This window comes from Balaenoptera acutorostrata, chromosome 7 (genome assembly GCF_949987535.1).
Source record: "Balaenoptera acutorostrata chromosome 7, mBalAcu1.1, whole genome shotgun sequence".
Classification (NCBI taxonomy): Eukaryota; Metazoa; Chordata; class Mammalia; order Artiodactyla; family Balaenopteridae; genus Balaenoptera; species Balaenoptera acutorostrata.
The window spans coordinates 29,250,004-29,271,648 of record NC_080070.1 but is presented as its reverse complement, the minus strand read 5'-3'; the positions used below and the strand labels follow the sequence as shown (position 1 = coordinate 29,271,648).

The window sequence follows — 21,645 nt, the reverse complement described above, 5'->3', positions numbered from 1 at the left end:
ACAGTTCGGGTGGGTGGTCATCATAAGAGGACTGCATAGGTAAAATGTGATAAATACTATGGAATGCACATAGTATCAAGAAGCAATGACCTAGAATAATATAAGCATAATTATGTACATAGGTCTTAAATACTTAATGTTTAATGAAAACATAAGTTGAATATCTTTAGCACAAAATATATAAACTTAAAAGACATACGCATACAAAACATATTCTATAAGGTTACCTAACATTCAAAGATACACTGTCCAATACAGGATGGACACCTATGCAGGTAGGAGCAGAGTAAGAGATGGGACCAGGGATGAAAGGGCTAAAAAGTAAAACAGAGGAAGAGCTGGTGACAGTGTGACATGAGGAATATGAGTATGTGAATTTCTGTGCCTCAAATTCTAGAGAAACACATAATTGTTTAAACTCTTCTCAAGTACATGTCCTTTTAGGTGAATTTATTTTAACCAGAAGTTTTTGAGATGTAATCTAGAATTTTAAGAGTCCATTGAATATGACTACATTTATAAGTTGCCACGGAGTGTTAACAGAACATGTAATTCATATAATATTGACATCATTATCTATTAAAGAAGATTTTTCCCAAATGGTGAAAAATGCTGGAACAAAAAAAATGAAAAAAAACATCAATACTCAAGAAAGCTGAAAACAATTTAGGAACTCAGTGTTGTAACAATTTTAAAAACATACTAAGTTTTAAAGTATTATAAACTCTATCTGTTCAAGTTCCATAATCAATCCAATAAAAAATTAACTTGTACCAAATTAAAGTAACATTTAAAATTTTATGACTGTTAACCTTTCCCAACCACAGATCACTTTAACAAAGTCTGCTATGGGTATCCTCTTGAATTTGGAACTAAATTTATATCTCAGCTCTTACAGATATTCAAACTAATTATTTCAAAATGAATGTAGAATGACACTTTAATTAGTAATACGTCTCCTGGCAATTTAGATTCTCTTGCTTCTCTCGGCAATTAAAATGGCAAGGCATATTATTAAGGTCCCACGATTCTTCATACCTCTTCCTGACAATTACCACAAGAAACATTAAAGGCAAGATCGCAGCTATAATCCATTCACTGAATATTCGGTAGCAGGATAAACACTTTCTCCTCCTTGCCTAGTAATTTTTCATTTCACTCATTATCCTTCAATCATTAATGCAACTTGTGCTCTGTCTCACAAAGTTCAACTTTTCATTTTACATAACCTATTAAAGCCAACTGGGCTTCCCTGGTGGCGCAGTGGTTGAGAATCTGCCTGCCAATGCAGGGAACATGGGTTCGAGCCCTGGTCTGGGAAGATCCCACATGCCGCGGAGCAACTAGGCCCGTGAGCCACAATTACTGAGCCTGCGCGTCTGGAGCCTGTGCTCCGCAACAAGAGAGGCCGCGACAGTGAGAGGCCCGCGCACCGCGATGAAGAGTGGCCCCCACTTGCCGCAACTAGAGAAAGCCCTCGCACGGAAACGAAGACCCAACACAGCCATAAATAAATAAATAAATAAATAAATAAATAAATAAATAAATAAATACATTTAAAAAAAAAAAGCCAACTGATTTTGTAGGAATGCAAGTAGTAGGGATAATTTTAATTAAGAAATAATTTTTAACACATTTATTCATGATATGACTCTAACAGTCAGAACATTAAATACATAGAGTGGTTGATGGTGGCAGAAAATATCAGTGGTGGAATATAAGACATCAAAAATTACTGTAGGGACTTCCCTGGCGGTCCAGTGGTAAAGAATCCGCCTTCCAATGCAGGGGACGCGGGTTCCATCCCTGGTCGGGGAACTAAGATCCCACATGCTGCGGGGCAACTAAGCCCGCGTGCCGCAAACTACAGAGCCCACGCCACAAGAGAAGAGAAAACCCGTACGCCACAACTAGAGAGAAGCCCGCGTACCACAGCGAAGAGCCTGCGCGCTGCGAAGAGTGCCATAACGAAGATCCCGCGTGCCGCAGCGAAGACCCAATGCAGCCAAACAAATAAATATTAAAATAAATTACTGTAAATTGAATATATTAACATAACAAAGATGCACGCACAAAATTGCTGATATGGCTGGTGGGGTCAGAAAATAAAGAGAAGCACTTTTATTTTTAACTTTTAAATACTTAAGATTCTTTTCTCTCTCCAGTTCCTTTTTTTTTTTTTTTTTTTAATTTATTTATTTTTGGCTGTGTTGGGTCTTTGTTGCTGTGTGGGGGCTTTCTCTAGTTGTGGCAAGCGGGGGCTACTCTTCGTTTTGCTGCACGGGCTTCTCATTGCAGTGGCTTCTCTTGTTGCGGAGCACGGGCTCTAGACACAAAGGCTTCAGTAGCTGTGGCACGCGGGCTTCAGCAGTTGTGGCTCGCGGGCTCTAGAGCGCAGGCTCAGTAGTTGTGGCGCACGGGCTTAGTTGCTCCGTGGTATGTGGGAACTTCCCGGACCAGGGCTCGAACCCGTGTCCCCTGCATTGGCAGGCAGATTCTTAACCACTGCACCACCAGGGAAGCCCCTCCTTTATTTTTTAAAAAAATTTTATTGAAGTATGGTTGATTTACAATGTTGTGCTTATACCTAAGATTTTTTTTAAAAGTTGTTATTATGAGGTGACTTCTATGTTGATTCTCTTATAATCCCAGTTTTTTATATTAAATATATATTATTACTGTAATAGGAAAATCTCAGTCACAGGAATTATTTTTATATCATACTATATCATAAAATTAAAACACGGCATTCACATGTGTGAAACTTCTGAAAATTGTAAAGCCCTATAAAATTTAAAGAATCTGTCATTAGGAACAAACATGGCACTTATTTGTACATCATAGTTTGAATTAATTATTGTTTACGGAAAACAGCTAAAATGTACTGAACATTTATGTGCCAGGCACTTTAGTGATACTAACTCATTTAACCCTCACAGCAACCCTGTGAAACAGGTGATTACTATTCCACTTTACAAGTGAAGAACTGAGGCACGAGGCGGTTAAGAAATTTACGCCAGGAGTGCACGGTAATGGGGCTACAGCCCAGTTGTACACTCCAGCCACTGCAACAGAGCTGCACTGCTGTGGTATTACGTTGTCCTTTAGCAGCTTTCATTATGCCTTAAAACATTTCATCAATTACTCACATCTTTCACTACAAACACACCTAACACTATCGCTCTCTCCGATATACTTAGTCAATCTGATGGCTAAACCTTTCTATAAATTTATTCATTTTATCCCAATGGACATGTGAGTGATTTCCAGCAGTTCCCTCAAAACCAGGGGCATGGAGATGAAGTGATGAGGGTTAGCTGAGCTTCTGCTCAAGAGGAAGTTAGATTAACAAACCACCTTTCTTGGTACATCTGTACTAGTGTGAGAAAATGTGTAACCTAGTATCAGACTGGCAGGGTTTGTTAATTAAAAAGTGGAAATAATAGGGTTGTGTTAGGAAAAGCATATTCAGTGTATACGAACTGATCGATTTGGTTGAAGCTGGGGGTTTGTGTTGGGTATGGAAAGCAGAAAAAGTTGTAAAGACTAGATGGGGACAGGCTTTTGAAGAATTTGAATGCTAGGCTAAAAAATGTAAATCTAATCCTACAGGCAATGGGGAGGCACTAGAAGTTTTTTTAGTAGCGATATTAAATAGTATTCCTAAATTCCTGACTGCGTTGGAAAACAGGTGAAACACGAAAATCAGTACAAAAGTCAGTGAACGGTTTTTTGTTGTTGTTGCTGTTAGAATAGAGATTGAATTGGGGTTGGCAGAACGAATGGATTTATCTTTGGGAAAGACTATAGAGAGAGAGGTATTAACTACAATGGGTGAAGAGGAAGTGGTTAAAGACAAATGTAAAGATCAATCTAACCGGCAGAAAGGATAAGGCTCCCAATTTCACAAAGCTGGAAAGAGCTGATATTCAAATTTTCTCTGACTTTTGTTCTATTGCTATGCCCTTCTAATCTACTGTCAAAAGAAATTCTAAAAAAATTTTTCCTAAGTTCTGATATAAGAAATAAACAAAGACACGAAAAGATACTCATAGTTTTATAAAGGCAACAAACATTCCTTTTTTAAAATTATGAAAATAAGATGTGCTTTTCCTCTGATTTAATACTAGCGTACTATCCCTTAAGGATATAAACGATTCCAGGATGAATGATTAGAAATGTTAATACTTGCAAACCCTTTGCTCTCCATTCATGTCACCAACACTGGTACTAATGAACATTTAAATTGTGGTGATGATTCTTTTTATAATCAGAACACACGTCTATCTGACTAAAACAAGTTCATTTGCTATCTTCCCCATGATCATGGGCTTACAACAATTTTCAGGCATTTCAAACACAGTCTCGATGGGGAACTGTGGCTGTGATGTTAGCTCCTGTCACCAATACCCAATCGTGCTAAACTCCAGCTCTGATCATAAAGAGAAGATTAGGAAATATTCCTTATGATCATGTGTTATTTACAGAAAGAATTACAGAATTAAGTACACTACTAGACACGTTGGGACTACTTCTGAAGAGATTCTTTTTAATCAACTCTGTATTTCCAGACACTACCTTATCCATCACTACTTCCCACCAACAACTCATTTTCGTCCCTTTGGACCTCTCTCATATGCCCCTAAGCTATTTTACTCCTCCTTTTGCTTGGGGCTTCCAAATGAGGCCAGCTTTGCTGCAACATACGTTGGTCAAATTCTTTTAGTGCTGTTGCCCTTCACTGATGCCATGTTTCATTCTTTCTAATTTATGTAATCTTCAGGTGCCTACATTTCTTGCTGATTTGGGCCATGTTTGGACCCTTTGAAATCTTTACAAATCTTGGTAGCAATCAGCCCATTCTTTTGCTTGTCCCCCTTGACTCCTCTCCCATGTAATGTATCCAAGACCCTTCCTATCTGACTGATGACCAAAGTGCTGGCTCCTTTTTGGTTTCTCTTCATTCTTCTTTGGCAGTTGTCGGGAATAATATTTTCATGAAGTATTTTTGAGCTTATGTAAATGGAGTAAAAGTGTTCACCAAACAGAACTGACAGAACAACTTCTCTAATAAATGGGACTACTTCAAATCAGGAGGCGCTGTAGGAGAAAGAAAGTGAATGACTTATTGATTCCACAAAGATAGTATGAACAAAGCTCAAGCCTAGTTCTTTTTTGCCCTTAATAAGTATGGGTTACGTGATACGTCATTCTTATATACGAACCCTGAGGTATAATGCTACCCACACAAAATGCTGCTAAAGCCTCCTCCTACATTCCAACCACATATCACAGGAACAGTCTAAATATAAATGTTTGCAGGTAATAGATATTAGAAATTTACTTCCTCCATCATAGTTTAGACAAAAAGCCATTTAAAAAAAAAGCATCGCTATAGAGAATAACAAAGTTTTTAGACAAGAATACATTTTTTTTTCATAATACAACTTTTAGATTTCATATAGAAATCTGTGGACTAATGAAGTTTCCTGCACTTCTTCTGGGACAATACTGTTTTGAAGCACACTCCAATAAACTTATATTACAGTGGTACCAATCAGACAGCATTATAATTTGAAGTTTATAACCAATATATCCAAACAACCAATCCAAAACTTTGAATATAAAAGATCTGTGAAATTAAGTTCTGCATTCTCCTCTTTCTTTGGAAAAGAAAACTTTCATTCATTCAACAAATATTTATTTAGCTTCTGGTAAGTGGTAGGCAATTTTCTAAAAACTGGGTTTAAAAATAGCAGTGAATAAGGCAAGGTACTTATCTTACAGAAATTAGATTTGGTTGGGGAGCTAGTTAACATAACAGCAAACCACCCAAATGGAGATAACATTCTAGTTGGTGAGACAGTCTATAAGCAATAGTCACTACCTATAATATCAGGTAATAAGAGTTTAAGGAATGAAGCAGGTTAAGAGAGCTGGCAGCAAGGAAAGAAGAGCACTGTTCTATACAGGGTGGTCAAGATGAGCCTCACTGCAGAGATGGTATTTGATCTGAAAACTGGCAGAAGTGAGGCGGGGGTGGATGGGGAGTAAGAGTATTCTGTAATAACATCAGCAACTGCTACAGCCCTCTACCAGGAGCCAGCTAAGAGTGTCCAAGATGCAGCTTTAGAACTCTAATCTCAAAGACACCAATCACTCCCAGTGATTATTTTCATAAAATATCAGCATATATAATTGACAACTCAATTACCTGAATGTCTTGGGTACTATGCTAACTACAAAATAAAAGTCTTTTACTCAATAAGTATTGTATAAGCTATTCAGGCTTACCAATGCCTCCTTAAACAAAGCACATATACAACAATAATCTAAAAAAACAAAAAAAAAATACCTGAGATGAAATGAAAACTAACTTATTTGGTGTATACAAATTGAGATCAACAACTTATTGAAAAGAGAACAAATTTTAATACCACAAATAGCAAGATCTGATAGACTGTTTAGACCTATGTAGGTCAAGTAATACTTGTCTAATGATTTAAGAAAATTTAAACTAGCAATTGCACTAAACATACAAAAGGCACCACACCAGTTATTTAAAATAATACACTTTGAGAGCACATGCCATTTTTAAAAGAAGTTAGACTGCACTGGACTAAAATAAAGAGAGAAATTCTATCAGATTCTTCTCACTTGCTATGAAATGATCTCCAGGTGTTCTTTCTTAGAACTTGAGCTTATTTCTTAGATAAATCATTGAAGTCAGTTGCTCAGACACAGTTGTAAGCTCTTAGGCAATACAGTTGACCCTTGAACAACGTGGAGATTGGGGTGCTGAACCTCCACTCAGTCCAAAATCCTCCTATAACTTTGGCTCTCCGTATACACGGCTCCTCTGCATCCTTGGATTCAACCAACCGCTGATGGTGTAGTACTGCAGTATTTACTACTGAAAAACATCCCAGTATAAGTGGCCATGTACAGTTCAAATCCGTGTTGTTCAAGAATCAACTGTATTTTCCTTTTTCTTCCTTTGGACATAGAGTAGACAAAATAAAGTGAGCAGCCAAACACACACACACAAAGAGAAACAAACCACCGCCACCACCTACAGACATAACAGCTGTCAAATAAAAATGTAAATTAAAGCCTAACAATTAAGCAGAAGGCCCTAATGGGGGATATAACTTTTATACTCTCAAGGAACCAGTGAGGATTTGTGCACTGCTATTTTCCCATCTGTCTTTGAGCATTTTCTTCCAAATAAAGTCAAATGATGTGATTAAAACCAGAAGAAGGTTGTATTATAGTTTAAGGAATTATCATTTTTTTAAATGTTTATTTTAATGATTGTTACTAGTTAACTGAGAATTTACTATGGAACAGGCACTGTGCTTACATGCTTTATCAGTATATCTCATTTCATGCTCAGGACAATCCAACTTCATTGTGGAGAAAAGTGAGTCTATGAGAAGTTAAGACCTGACCAAGTTTGCATAAAAAATGACAGGACTAGAATTTGAACCCAGGTCTTAACTTCAAAGTCTGTGTTCTGTGTCACTCTGCACGTTGCTTCCTGTCTATGGAAATGTCCTCAAAGAGAATAATGTGGATTGAAAATCACTTAACTGTTTCCACCTTGCCCAGGAATAGAAACACTTCCATCTTTCTTTCCTTAAGGGAATCCTAAATTTAGACTTAAAGAATTAAAAGATTTCAGAGCGGGAAGAAACTTAAAGATCATTTAATGAGTTCAGTATGTTGTTTAAAGATGAAGAAACCAAGGAGGCACGCGACTGTGGACTCAGTGCTACCTGAAAGCAGAGCTGGCTGGAGCCCACGTCTCCCAGTCCAGGCCCCCTGCTGCCCAGCTGCAGCCCTCCTGAGTGCCTGAGAGGAGTAGAGCAGGGGGTCAGAAGCGGCGGGTGAAATGGAAATCATGTCTTATTTCTTAAAGTGTTTTGGTCTGCTTCATATTTTAAATATTTAATATTTTTCCTTCTTTTACTAGGATCTCAACTCAAGGATGTACCTGCCTTAGGGTTTTATTAATAGCTAAATATATTATTACTGTGAGCTAGCCAGCCACCCCTGTAAGCACATTATACACATTAAAACATTGCTCCTCCAGACAATTCTATGAGGTAGGTTCTACCAACATTTTAATTTTGCAGATGAGGAAACTGAGGCAAAGTTATGAAAGTTTTATAACTTGCCCAAGATCTCCTAGCTACTAAGGGATGGAGCCAGAATTTGAAGGCAGGCAGTCTGGCTCCAGAGTTTACACTCCTAAACGACACCGTCCCCTTAAATATTGGAAGGGCAGGACACCTCCCAGGCTCTCCTGAAGGCATCCTCGCAAACGTCTCCCGAACAATCAGATTTCTGGTAAAACAAATTTAACTGTTTTTAGTGAAAAGAAAACTTATTTCCTTTTTTTTTTTTAGTTCAATAAACTGCATTCTTTCATCATAAAATAAGTATAATGACATCACAGAAAATTTGGAAAACAAAAACAATTTCACCCATAGTTGTATTCTATTTAGTATGTCTAGTGTATATCCTTTCTGAATTTTCATATGCGTTTGTTTAACACCATCAGAGTATAAACAATTCTGTATTGTGTATTTTTCAAATTAATCTTATACAACAGAAGCCTGATGTTTCTAGTCAGTCGTGATACTTCCTTTCCTTGCCTTGAGAGGATTCAAATAAACCCCCAAATCTGCCATATCCCTCCATGTTGCCCTTGCTTTTACCACTTCTATTCTTCCTGAACTCTTACACCCTCTCTCTGATGACATTCTATGGAATGAGTAAAATATGCACCTGGCGAGGTCAGGGAGGAAATGATTCACTGAGTTATAATTTCCCAGGGGTCTAAGGAGCCATTCAAATTTTCTAGCCCACTGTCTCCTGCAGTAATTGATGAAACTGAGGCCAAAACAGATGCAGTGACTTAGCCAAAGTCAGTGACAGAACTGGGGCCAAAATACAAGCGTCTTGGCTCTTAAACTAGTGCTTACTCTTCAAACTATTATAGTACTGCCCTCCATCTATGCCAGAATTCAGCTACAAGTATCAGAGACAGGAACTAAAAATAAATAGCTTCAAATAATGTCCAAATTTTTCTTGACCTTCCACAATGCTCAGGCCTTTAACCAACCCAAGATTTTTGCTTTATTAACACAGTCAGTGTTACTATTTCCAAACTTCTGGATATGCACAAATGAATAAAAAGTACCACTGTGTCAAGTGTATAGTACAAAAATTTTACAGCAAGGCATCAATTAAGAAGAGGAAACCATTCCATTATAATTATGTGCACTAACTGTTCATAAAATTGTACAGTATTCCTAAATAGTTTTCACGATACTTTTTTGAAAAGTGCTCCAAATTAATTAAGATAACCAAAGAATATGGTCTGTGGTTTCTGAAAGAAAATAAAGAAAAAAGGAACTCATCTGCTACCCTTAATTATTTGACCTAAAGTACCTTTGTTTAAGACGCCCAAATGTGATACTGAAGGGTGTCTAAAAGCAAGAGAATAGTTATTTGATGCATAAAAAGTAGAAGAAAATAACATATGTTAAGATGTTAGCCTCCTAGAGAAAAATCCTGTGTTGAACAGAAAGCCACAGTTTGAGCTTAAAGTTACAGACAAACTAATCTGTCACAGGAGAAATCAGAGAATTTTTGCAAAGGAGTATAACAAGTTAAAACATTTAGTTTAATAATTACTAAAGCTATGTTTGAAAATGTTTCTAACATTATAATATAATTTATTAATCACTAGTTAATTAAAATGAAAACCATAACTCTTAATGATTTATATTAGTATATATAAAATGACATGAGTATTAAGGTATTTGGAAAATTTTTATCATTCTACAATGACTAAATCAATGTTTATAAAGTACCACAGACAGACTTCTCTCCTGAAAACTGTATTCAGAAAAAGAATCAATCATTTATTAAGAAACTAGCAAACACTTTGTCAGAAGTTTTGGCAAGGCTATAGGAGTGGGATTTCTATGAAACTGGGGTAAGTCAGAATGAGGTAATAAATTGGGAATGCAGAGATGTCAAAACATGGTTATTTTAGACAAGGACATGTAGAAAAGTCATGCTAAAAGGTCGATTTAAAATGAGGAATCAATTTTCCTTGGGGAAAAAAACAGACTTTTTTTTTTTTTTTTGGCAGGTCCAGACCCTCTAAGTAAGTGCCACTTTGACAAAAATAAGATTTTCCTCCTTTTGGTCTTCAGACTGTCCCCTAAACTACTTGAAGATAATAAACCCTAAGTCATAAACAAAATAATGCAACTTTATTAGAGTGCAGTCATTTCACTTTAGGAGCAAATGCCACACTTGAACATTAAGAGTATGACTGAAAGTTTCCGTAGGCATCACACAGCAGACCCTGAATGCCTGGCTGGTCCTCTCTACAGGGAAGCGCACGAAACCAATAATGCAGCCAGCTTGGGGCTTATCCTGTTCTTCCTGCTGGAAGCTCACATGCTGTCTTGCCCCTGCAGCAAGCAATGGGCGCAGGGTCTTTTCTACCTTTATGATGTAAATTAAGGAGTTTTATACATGATACTCTCAAAGTATTTCAAAACATCTATTCATTCAATAAATGTTCAAACTGCCAAGCATGACTTTACACACAGAGAATTATGAGATTTATATGGTAGTGATTTGGCTAAAATTTTATCTTACTGATTTTAACTGTGAAATAATTCTTCTATAGTTATATACTCATGAAGTTTTCTTTTTCTTTCTTTCTTTTAACTATAAAAGTAATCAGCTTCATGCAGACTAGATAGATCCCGGTCATAACGCTTCTACATATTTGTGACAATTGAATTTTCTTCTTTCTCCTTTTCAGTTGTAGATTTGTCATAATACTCATTTGCTTTATTAGCCCCATTTTATTTTGCCTTTCTTTTGGCTGAGAAAATAACATTTGAATTAGGAAAACATGATTTAATAAAAACGACGATAGTAGTTCTGAGATTTAAGTCAATACTGCCTCTCAGCCACTAGGCTACGCTAAAGGATAGCCCATTTGTTCACGAACACTTCTGTCTTCCAGCTACCCAAAAAAGAAGGAAAATAAATCCTAAAGCTGAATGTGAATTATTTAACCACTCAAAACCTAGCTGGAAATTCATTTAACAGATTTATATAAGAGTTTATGTAATTAGTTTATATGACATACCCCCAAAGAACAAATGAACCCAAATTTTTACTAGCTAGATGTCACACAGTAATGTTTAGTTTGGCTTTGAATGAATGAGTCGTCATTATGCTTATGTTATCCAAATTAAATATCTATTTTCATTTGCATGTAGTCAGTCCTATTAAAAATCTATAACGTATAGTCATGGACTGATTAATTACCAGAAGCATGAGCTTTAGATTGGTTATATTTTTCCTTCTGGTTCAAAAAAAAGGTCATTTTAAAATGCAACAATTGAGGTTCAAACACCATTTACTTCATTTATTTTAGGTATTTTTTTACATTAAATTATACCCTATCCCCTATAAATCGCTCTAAACCTTTAAGGTTCTTCAATTTAGGAATGCATGTTACTGTCATTACTTTTTCCTTAAAACTCTAAGGAGCACACTATTACCAATTTCGTCTTTATTTATATTAATATCTATCCTTGTTTACACATGGTGGGAGGTACTAGGGGTTTAAACAGGTCTAAGAAACCTACGGTGTAATCAGGAACACACAAAAATACAGATAACATTAATAAAAATATTTACTTAGAGATAATATAGGGGTCATATACACATAATAAATGAATAAAGGAGAATACATGTTAAAATAGTTCACATAAGAGAGATATACTTGTTGCCCACATTATTAAAACAGAGAATAGGTTTTTTTATGACTAAAGTCCTGAAGGATTTCTAGCTCTGAAAAGATCTCTGAGGACAAAAATCCATAACCCTCCAATTTATTGTTTAATCCATTTGACAACTCTATCCATAAAAGGAGTTTGCCATATTTTAAAGGTAAATTAATTTTTTAACTGTCTCTTTTTCAATTATTCATTATTCATCTGTTAATCATTCATTATAGGATGAATTATTAACAAAATATAATCCAGCCTGAAAGCAAAATGCTATTAATCTACTAATTCTATTATATCACTGCTTTGGCATATGACAGAGCACTTGGAAGAAAAAGGTTAGTTGACCTTCTCTTCTTAAATGTGATTAAGTTCAGTAAAATCCATCTATGAAGCACCACAGAAAATGATGTATAAGGTTAGGATAGTCATGTGTGTGTCATGTCATGTTTTCCCATATACATCTAAACACAGGGGTGATATTCAAAATATTTAAAACTGTTACCACACAGGCACTGAGAAACCTAGACAGGTGCTTGTGGTCTCTGCCCAAAGTGATAAATTGCTTATATTATAGCAATGTTGAAATTCTGGTTGATCATTATTATTACACTCAGTAATGGTCTTACATAGCTTTTTTTGAATAACTATTAGGAAATATGATATTCTTAATTATGCTCCATAACACACCAACCAGCAGAACAACATCACAGGTATTTTCAACTCTAGAATTTCTTCCTTTTACATACCATAAACTGCAGTTACCCAAATGTCTGGCAATGCCTGCTAGTATCTTCGTAAAGGCAGGTCACGATAGTTCTTGAGCTTTACAGATTAAATTCAGAGACTATGATATAGTCTTTTTAGTCATCTCTTTCACCCATAGTCTTGGGCAGAAGTCAAGTCCAGAACCATTCTGGGGGTCCTAATTTAGTCAAAGGTCTCTGAGATGAGATACAAACCAATTCTCCTTCGTTGTAAAGGAGTGATTATAAAAAGCAAAAAAAAAAAAAAAAAATCAAGTCTTAGAAAGCAGCTGGATTGTACCACTTGCCCTGGAGCATTTTAGAGCAAGAAAATGCCAAGGATTAGAGCAGAGCTTTCTTTCCACGGGAGCTGAAGGCTTCAGAACTTGCTATGTGCCCAACTCCATATTCAGTCCTGGTTTTTGGGTCAATCTGAAGGCTCTAAGGGTATTCATCACAGCGCTGCCCACATGCAAATCAGGGGCCATCTTGGCGTTACAGTGCATAGGTTCCCATTTCTTGCTGTGCTATTAATCAAGAGACTGAGTTCAAAAGAGTAGGGAAATAACTACAATGTTTGGAACATAACGTGTTCCTTTTTATCTCCCTCTAGTTTCTACTAGTCTCTAAGCACTTTAGAGCAGTAGTACTCTCTCTAGTCTTAAAGCACTCTCCAGCTATACCAAAATCGTCATGGTTGGCTAACAGCCCTTCCAGATCTCCTGCCTATGTATACGCCATGCCATGTGGCTGGTGGCTGGATTGCCCTTCCTCCCCACTGCCCACCTGCTGGATTCATCCCTCAAGCTTCATCTCAAAAGTCAATTGTCTTGTGAGACTTTCTTTGACTCCAGCTAGAATCAGGTGTTATTTCCACCCGTTCCCATTCCTCTCTTGTAGCGCTTATCACTCAGTATTATCATTATTTGTATACAAGCCTGAATCCCCGGCTAGCCAGTTCTTTCAGGCCTGGGATGGTATCTCATTGAGGCTTGCTCTGGTTGGCACAGAGGAAGTGCTCAATCCATGTCTGCTGCATAAGTCAACAGTGAGCAGGTAGATGGAGGGGGGAAGAAAGAACTCTAAGTATTAAATCCCGGGAACTCCATCTGCATCATGAGTCACAGTTAGACGCTACATTACTACATTAAAGATGCCATACTGTGGGATACCTACATTATTGTTCCCTTTCTAAGAGCCCACCCGCTGAGGTCTTCTTCCCCCAAGTGAGACTAGTTCTGACACTGCATACACACTGCCCACCCAAACCAAGGAAGCAATATGGTCCTCAGAGTCTCATCCCAGCTGTAGGAGATACATCTGGGCTGCCTCCTGCTCAGAGCCTAACTTTGTTTTCCCTAACAGTCATCTAAAGAATCCTTATCTTGTGGACTTACCAGTTAACTCTGCCACAGTGCTAGTGACTCAGCTCCAAAGCCAGCAGAGACGGCCCTCTGTACAGGAATGCGCACAGACTGTTAGATTTGCTGCTAAACTTGGGATGAGACACTTTAGCAACTGCTTCCCTCCTTAGTAAGAAAAGTCTTCACATTCTTTCCTAGTGGCTAACATCCCTATGCTAGAATTTGGTTGTAGCAAGTCCTAAAGTATTAATCTGAGAAAGACCTGGGTTTTAAAAAACTCATTGAATTGGATTCAAGAGTTCAGACCTGTTTCCTCATCAGCTACAAGGGAAAAAGAATCTCGGAGATGAAGTTGACTCCGACCCACAGCAATCCCCAGGGGCCAGTCCCTGCACTTCTGGTTATCCACCAACATCAGTTTCCTCCGGTAATGATCTAGTTTCTCACTCACATATTGGAATGAGCACTCACACCCCTCCCGTCAAAACTTGTACAGCCTCCTGGGTTATATCTGGACCACCATTAAACTTTAATGTTGTCTATGTAGGTTTAACTATTTCTGGGGATCTGAATTCTAGGCTTGTTTCAACTATTATTGTATTTTGAAATATATCTTACACATTATCTCCATACATCACTGTTCTTTATCAATATAAGTGATGTGCAATACCAACACAATCAAGTACCAATAGTGTGTTAGCATGCAATCAGTTATATTAACTAATACCCATGTATTCAGCTATAAAGATGTCTACAGATTTAAAAAATTAAGTTAACCTATTAATGTAATTTGGCAGGAAAAACTCCATGTGAATGTCTGATATATTGGCTCTCAGTAAAATGACAAAAGTGATACAATGAAATCCAATAATTCAGGAGAAAAACATCTTCAAGTACACTCACCCACTATGTTTCATATGTGGTGGTTTATCCATTCGCACTGCCAATTTGATTTTTAAATCAGAGTCCTGGCTATTTTTTGGAACGATCATTCGGTGCAACTCAGCTGACTTGGAGCTATTAGAAGTTGGGTATAATATCACCTGTAAGGGACAAAAATAACACATTTAGGTACATAATACAGAATGTCTAAGGAGTAGAACTGAAAACTTTTCTATACATTTTCCTGTTTGAAAAGGTGGTGTCATGCCCAAATGTGTCTAATAAACCATTTCACTCCCACCACAGCAGATGGGTTTTCAATACAGACTGGTTTATTTTCTTTTTTTTTTTTTTGACAAATATGTGTTTTCATATTATCACATAACGAGTTTTCTTCCTGTGTCACTTCATAATGAATTAATAGCACGGTGGCTACAGTTGAATTGACAGTTGAAAAATACTTAATAGACACCTATAATTTCAAGATCACTCTAAACTCCTCAGAGCAAAGAAGTTCAGAAAGAAATATTCTTTGAAATTACAAATAGCATGCTCAAAAAGCAAAACCAATTATTTGAAGCAGCAAAATTATACCTCATGTTTTAATATTTTCATTGCAAAGAAGTGTTAAAGGAAATCAACTCAACTAGAGATGGAAAAGACTGATCGTTGCACATTTTCTGCTCTAGATCAATATCAGAGAAGGATTTTTTTCCTGACTACATGTTTCCAAAACTATAAAGATGATATTATGATGACTGAAATAAAGTAATTATTTTTAATAAAACTGCTAAATTATCAAGTCGTTATTTCACAATCCCACATTCCACAGAGCCAACACAGGAAAGAAAAGCTTACTCTTCAGATGTTACGTACCATGTAGATTAAAAAAAAAAAAGTATTTTCCCCTTTTAGTCAGTCATGACACTACTTAGACACAGCCTATATTCAAGCCTTAATGAATATTTTTAAATGGGAGCATTATATTCTGAACGATAAAATGAAGATATGAAACGCAGTACATCATATTTTAAGCCATTTCTTATTTTAAAGCAACGCAAAAAGTAAAAAAGCTTTAAGTTTCTAAGAACATGAAAGAACTATAAACATGCTCAGGTATGATTAAACGTTTTCAAAGCACATCATGGCAACTGAATTTGACATGCTCCGTCAAAAAAAAAAAAACACTTCATTTCCATGTATAAGTGAAAATATGCACGAAGAAATCTTCAGGCAAGGCTCTTTCTCTCTCTAGGAAAAACAACATAGTCATAGGCTCAACTTCCAAGTTGTTAAATATATCTACTATTTAGAGACTTTTCTCAAACTTATCCATAGCCAGGTTCAGTCCAGCATATCTACACACTTAAGCATATAAAGGCTCAGCCAAGAGCAGATTAAACGGCATTTGTGATATTTTCAAAAATTATGATCAGATTCTAGAAAGAGTTCTTTTTGACTGCTGAAATAGCCAATGGAATATTTTACAGATTCTTTCTTAACCAATAGTAAAGGAAAATAAGTTAGTAATTTCTGGCTCAAACCAGCAGACAAAGGTATATCATTTTCAACTTAGAAGGTGATTCCACAAGAAGAGTCAAAGACTAAGACAGAGCTATACATCCTCTGTAGCTCTTACTGCTATTCCCCAGCAAGTCTGAAAAGCTTTTTCTATTTCTCCCTACCCCATCCTTTTAAAAAAAATTTGGCATGAACCACCTACAGACTTTATTCCTTTTTAATTCTTCTTTCTATGTTTATATGAAAATTGGTATTGTTCCAAACTCTAAATGTCATATACAGTAAGAGAATATTTAAATTAAAACTTTCAACAATTTCTCATTCTCTAAATGCCAATAATGGGTTACTAAAAAAGGTCCCAAAATAACTAATTGCAGTTTATCCCCAATTAAGGATCATCTCAGTACTGAACACCATCATTTCTGCCACATTTTAATTTTCTGATGGGTACCTCTAACTGAAGTCGGTGGAAGGATTTACTGCTTATCTCTGTTCAATTAAACATTTGAGTGCTTACTATATGGGGACACAGAAAGATGAAAGAATATGGATGACTCCATAAGGAGCTGATAGTTTCTTCTTATCAAAGCTAAAAACTCAGATAATATCTGGTAATAAAACTTCTTTCTCTTGCCCTTCTATCCCTAGGGTGTGCAGCAGTTTTCCAATAATGTTAGTCTCTGGGTTTATTCACCATCGTTTGTTTGGCTTCTCTGTTCTATCACACATGTAGCTAACTCCCCGTGTTAAATTTCCTCCATTTGAATGACCTGGAATTTTCTGTTTTTCTGGACAGACTCTAATAAAGGCGTAAACACTGCCACATGTAACAAATGAAGGCCCAGAGATATGAAATCTATTACTTCTAAAAATGGTACTGGTGAAGAAACTCTGTTAAATTGTTACCAGGTTCCCAAATTGTACAAGCAGAAAGTGATCACACCCCTTTCCATGATTCAGCCATGGATGGTAACAGACAAGGAAGAAGCACCCAAATGTGTAGAGCCCAAAGGGCCAGGGAGAATAAAGGACAAAACAATTCTTTTCAGATGCATAATAAGGGTCTAATCAAGAGACCCTGAACACTGTCAGGCAGGGTGCCTTCACAGTGCCTGCCATGACAGCATGTCATTGTTCTCACTGGACACGTATTGCTCTGTATTTCCCACTTCACCTTTTTTCTAATGGGAGGCTTAATTGTAGCTTTCCTGCCCCCTGCTCCACTGCTATATATTGGACTTGTGCTTGAGCAGGGTGGGGAGGGGAGATGGAAGAGCAGGCGGTTAACATGAACCCTAGTTCATTGGGCATCAGGCTGCAAAGAGCCACAGCTGGACCTGATTGAGATGCCGGGCTTTGAACTGGAAGTAAGGACAAGATGAAGCTTTGGGTTGTTTCCCTTGAAGTAAATGCATTCTATGGGTAGTTGGAAGGGTAACAGAATTGTTGCTACCTTGGCTATAGGGATGAGCTATGGCAGATCATCTAACTGTTCACCGGGATTCATGCTTTCCCTAGTATAGAACTGGTGCCAAGAAGCAGCTAGCCAGCCATATTTTCTAGCTCCCCTGGCATCTAAGTAGGGGCGTATGAAAGTTGTAGCTAATGGAATATGAAGAAAAGTGGTAAATCGTTTTGGGGAATGATGATTAAGATACAGAAGTGAAGAAGGTATGTCTTCTTCACTCATCTGCTAGCCAAATGGAGAGGACTCCAATGATCTACAAAATGAGAGAGCCATAAGAGGGAAGAAACCAGAGCCCTGAATCACCACACGGAGGAAATCTACCCATCTATCAGGAACACCCATAATAAACTGTTATACAGGCACTATCGTTTTAAATTACTGAAATGTTGTCATTTGTTACAGCATTTAGTAGTATACCAACTAGTACATGAACACAGGGTTTTGCTGCATAAGACTTGCACAGGTAGTAAGTGCCTGAAGAATTTTCTTTCACGATAAGCAGATAAACAGTTCTACTTCAACAGGACTTAGTTCACGTTCAGAGAGGGATGTCTGATGTTGATGGTACAATAATTAGAATACTTAAGAGACATAATTTACTAAGGATTCTTCTTGTGTTTTAGGTTCACACATAAGTTAAATCATAGCTCTGTACAAAATAGTTAGCTTCTTACAGAATTTAGCAAAGTAGCTTGTTCTTTGCTATTCATTTCTTAACTTTTCTACACGTATTTCTGCTTCTTCTAGTCTTTTAGTTTATTTTGGTCACCAACACTTTAAATGCCTTGTCATTTAGCATAACACAACACATTTTATGATTTATCTTAAATATAAAGCCAATGTATCTTCTTCATAATAAAATGTCAACATTACTTTCCATCTTTGCTAAAGTGTAATGGAAAACACAAAATGTTTTTTTCAGGCTTTGTTTAAAATTCTGTCAGATTTAATACAGAGGAAGAAAAAACTTAAAATGAAGTGTAAAAATACATATGTACATAATATCTAGAGTAATATGGGGTTCAGAAGGATCTTTCTCTTAAAATATACTTGTACAAACTGACACCTCTACATTATTTTTCTTCTATTAAGATACCTTAATTAAAGCCAAGCCATGTGCATCTGTACATATACTACATTATTTGAACTTTGTGGCCTATGAATTCACGACTTTCTAAATTTCTAAACTGTTTCAAAACTAAAAACCTAAAAACCGGGAGGAACAATCTAGAAGAACTGAGAGGGAGCTAGGTAGGCTCTGGGGTGAGGTAAAGAATTCACTGCCTTGTCCCATATATCTCTCTTAGTCCAGAGGAAGAAAAAAAAAGACCACATGACTGCAGCAATTGCACTATGGTCTTTGAGTAAAATAATAGAGCTACATTTTTGGTATGAATCTAGCTCAAACATAGGTGCAATCAACAATTCTTAAAGGAAATCAGGACAGACTTCATAGAGGAATCACTGCTTCATTTTGGAGTCTAAAAGAACACATAAGATTTATAAGATATTGTAAGATACAATACACAAGACACAATAAAAGACACAGGGAAGGGAATGATAAAGACATGAGGCCATTGGAACTGACCCACCCTTAAAAAGTAGGCACACAATCCTGATGCTGACATTCTTACCACTACTTTTGCTTCTCAAACCCTTCCCCAAGCGTGACTGGTCAGCTCTTTGTTCCCAGGGACCTGTCCTCAGTCAGTTTCCATTGCTTGCCACCAAAGGAACTTCACCCAATACAAATGTTCATGACATTTTCTGCCATGTCAATTCTCTACCTTATCAAAAGGTAAGGGGAGAGCCCTGTGGAACAGTAACTTTTAAGGGTTAATAAAAGGAAGAGAACTCTATAATCAAGACCAGAGGCCAAGGAGACAGAAGAAAAACCAGAAGGGTGGGATGCACTACATTCAAGGCAGAGAGTGTTTCGGGAAATAGGAAGTGGCCGTCGGTGCCAAATGACACTCAAGAGGTCAAGCACGGTAAGGAAGGAAAGGCTACTGTTTGGTTTAACAACAGAGAGGTCACTAGAGATCTCAGCAAGAGAAAGTTTAGGTGAGGCCAGACTATAATGGCTTGAGGGATAAAGTCTATGAGAGGAATGGGGGAAGACATCACTTAATTCTTAAGTGAACAAGATGGGGCGAGATAAGCAAGATCATTTTGGCTGGAAGGGGGATTGTGTACAAAGGCGGGGGTGGGGTGGGTGGTGAGGATATGGCCACATAGACTGAAGAGGGTAAGGAAATGGGAAGGTTGTGCTGATAGGTGAGATCAGAAAGGAAGAATGGGGATAGACTGTAAAAGCATAGGTTTTGCTAAGGAGTTTGTATGTTATCCCATAACGTGTAATCGAAAGATGCTTCTAAACAAGAGAATGACATAATCAAAATGTCATACTCTTGAGTAAAGGATAATCCCTGTCTATCCAGCTCTACACATTCTGGAGAGGAGTCATGTGTAGTCAAGTGTCTAACATCCAATTAAGAAATGAAATGGCCTTAGAAATACATCTTTAAAACAGAGTAAGAAGGGACTGAAAATGCTTTTAGCTGGAATGTTTCAATTTGTGATTAAATTTTTTTTTTTTTTTTGCTGACAATCAGATGTCCTTGAGGCATAGGGTATTTTAAGGAAATGTCCAAGGGATCATCACTCCAGATAACTAGAGCTATCTCTATGAGAAACCTTGACTTTTGGGGTTCAGTTGACATTTTTCGATCTTTCTCTTTCAACTGACAAATTTTACAGTTTAGCAAAGATTCATGACAACTATGCCTTGTGAACCTTTTAAGCACCTTCTTTAGAGCTTAGAACCTTAAGAAAGTATGTACAGTGAAAGGACCAACTGAATTTACTTCATTTCAATAAATTTTTATTTAGCACATGTTAATAACTAGCATGTATTTTCTCCAATGTCAGAGCCCTGTATTTTCACTGTATGGAGAAGACGAACTGGATGACTTTTCTGAGAGAAATCTACAATACATCCTTCTTAGTAACATTTTTCAGTGTTTTAATACACCTGAGGTTGCTTAGCCTAAATTATTTCTCCTTTAATGTCATTGCTTCCTGTCTTACTTGGTTGAAACAAAGAACACCTGCTCACTTTCACCAACACAAGGCTCTCCTGTATACTGAAAGATTAGCATTAAGTCTTCTGTGAACCTTATTGTCTGTAGGCTAAATCCAGTTCCCTTTATTTTCAAAGCTGGAAAGAATCCTAGAATTTACAGTACAGAACTGACCAAACTCCCAACCCCTTAAAAATGTGCCGATGGCCTGACAGGAAATTACACATTTCCTTCCTTCTATATAGTACTTTCTTTTTTTTTTTTTAAATAAGAAAAGCCTTTAAAAAAAATGAGTAAAAGAAGAAAAAGGAAAGTATTATCTGAACTATATATTTTTACTTGGCATTAGCTTGTTAAAAAAATAGAGGTTATAAGCTTTGTTATTTGCATGATGGGGGTTGGAGAGAGCATAAAAACAAACATCAAGGTGTGTAAATTCTTCCTAAATCTTTTCTGGCATCACTACTTAATAATGAACCACGGTATGAAGGGGCTCATGGAATGCATTTAGCAGAGTATGCTCCTTGAGGGCAAGGGCTCATAGTGATACCTAGAGTAATTCACCTGTGACTGCTACTGTAATTTAAGCCAGTATCTTTAATTAAGCCATTCTTTTGTTTTTGAAATTGAAGTATAGTTGATTTACAATATTGTGTTAGGTTCAGATGTACAGCATAGTGATTCAGTATTTTTGCAGATTATATTCTATTATAGGTTATTATAAGATAATGGCTATAATTCCCTGTG

The 21,645-nt window shown here is 36.9% G+C and overlaps 1 protein-coding gene across 14 annotated transcripts in view; it reads right to left on the bottom strand.

Moving 5' to 3' along the window:
- CADPS2 (calcium dependent secretion activator 2) overlaps window positions 1-21,645 on the bottom strand; it is a 545,377-nt gene that overhangs the window by 228,515 nt on the left and 295,217 nt on the right. For all 14 annotated transcript variants that reach the window (XM_057549848.1, XM_057549852.1, XM_057549849.1 and 11 more), the window contains exon 8: window positions 14,848-14,987. In XM_057549848.1, the coding sequence (XP_057405831.1) occupies window positions 14,848-14,987 (140 nt within the window). The remainder of the gene's footprint in view (window positions 1-14,847; window positions 14,988-21,645) is intronic.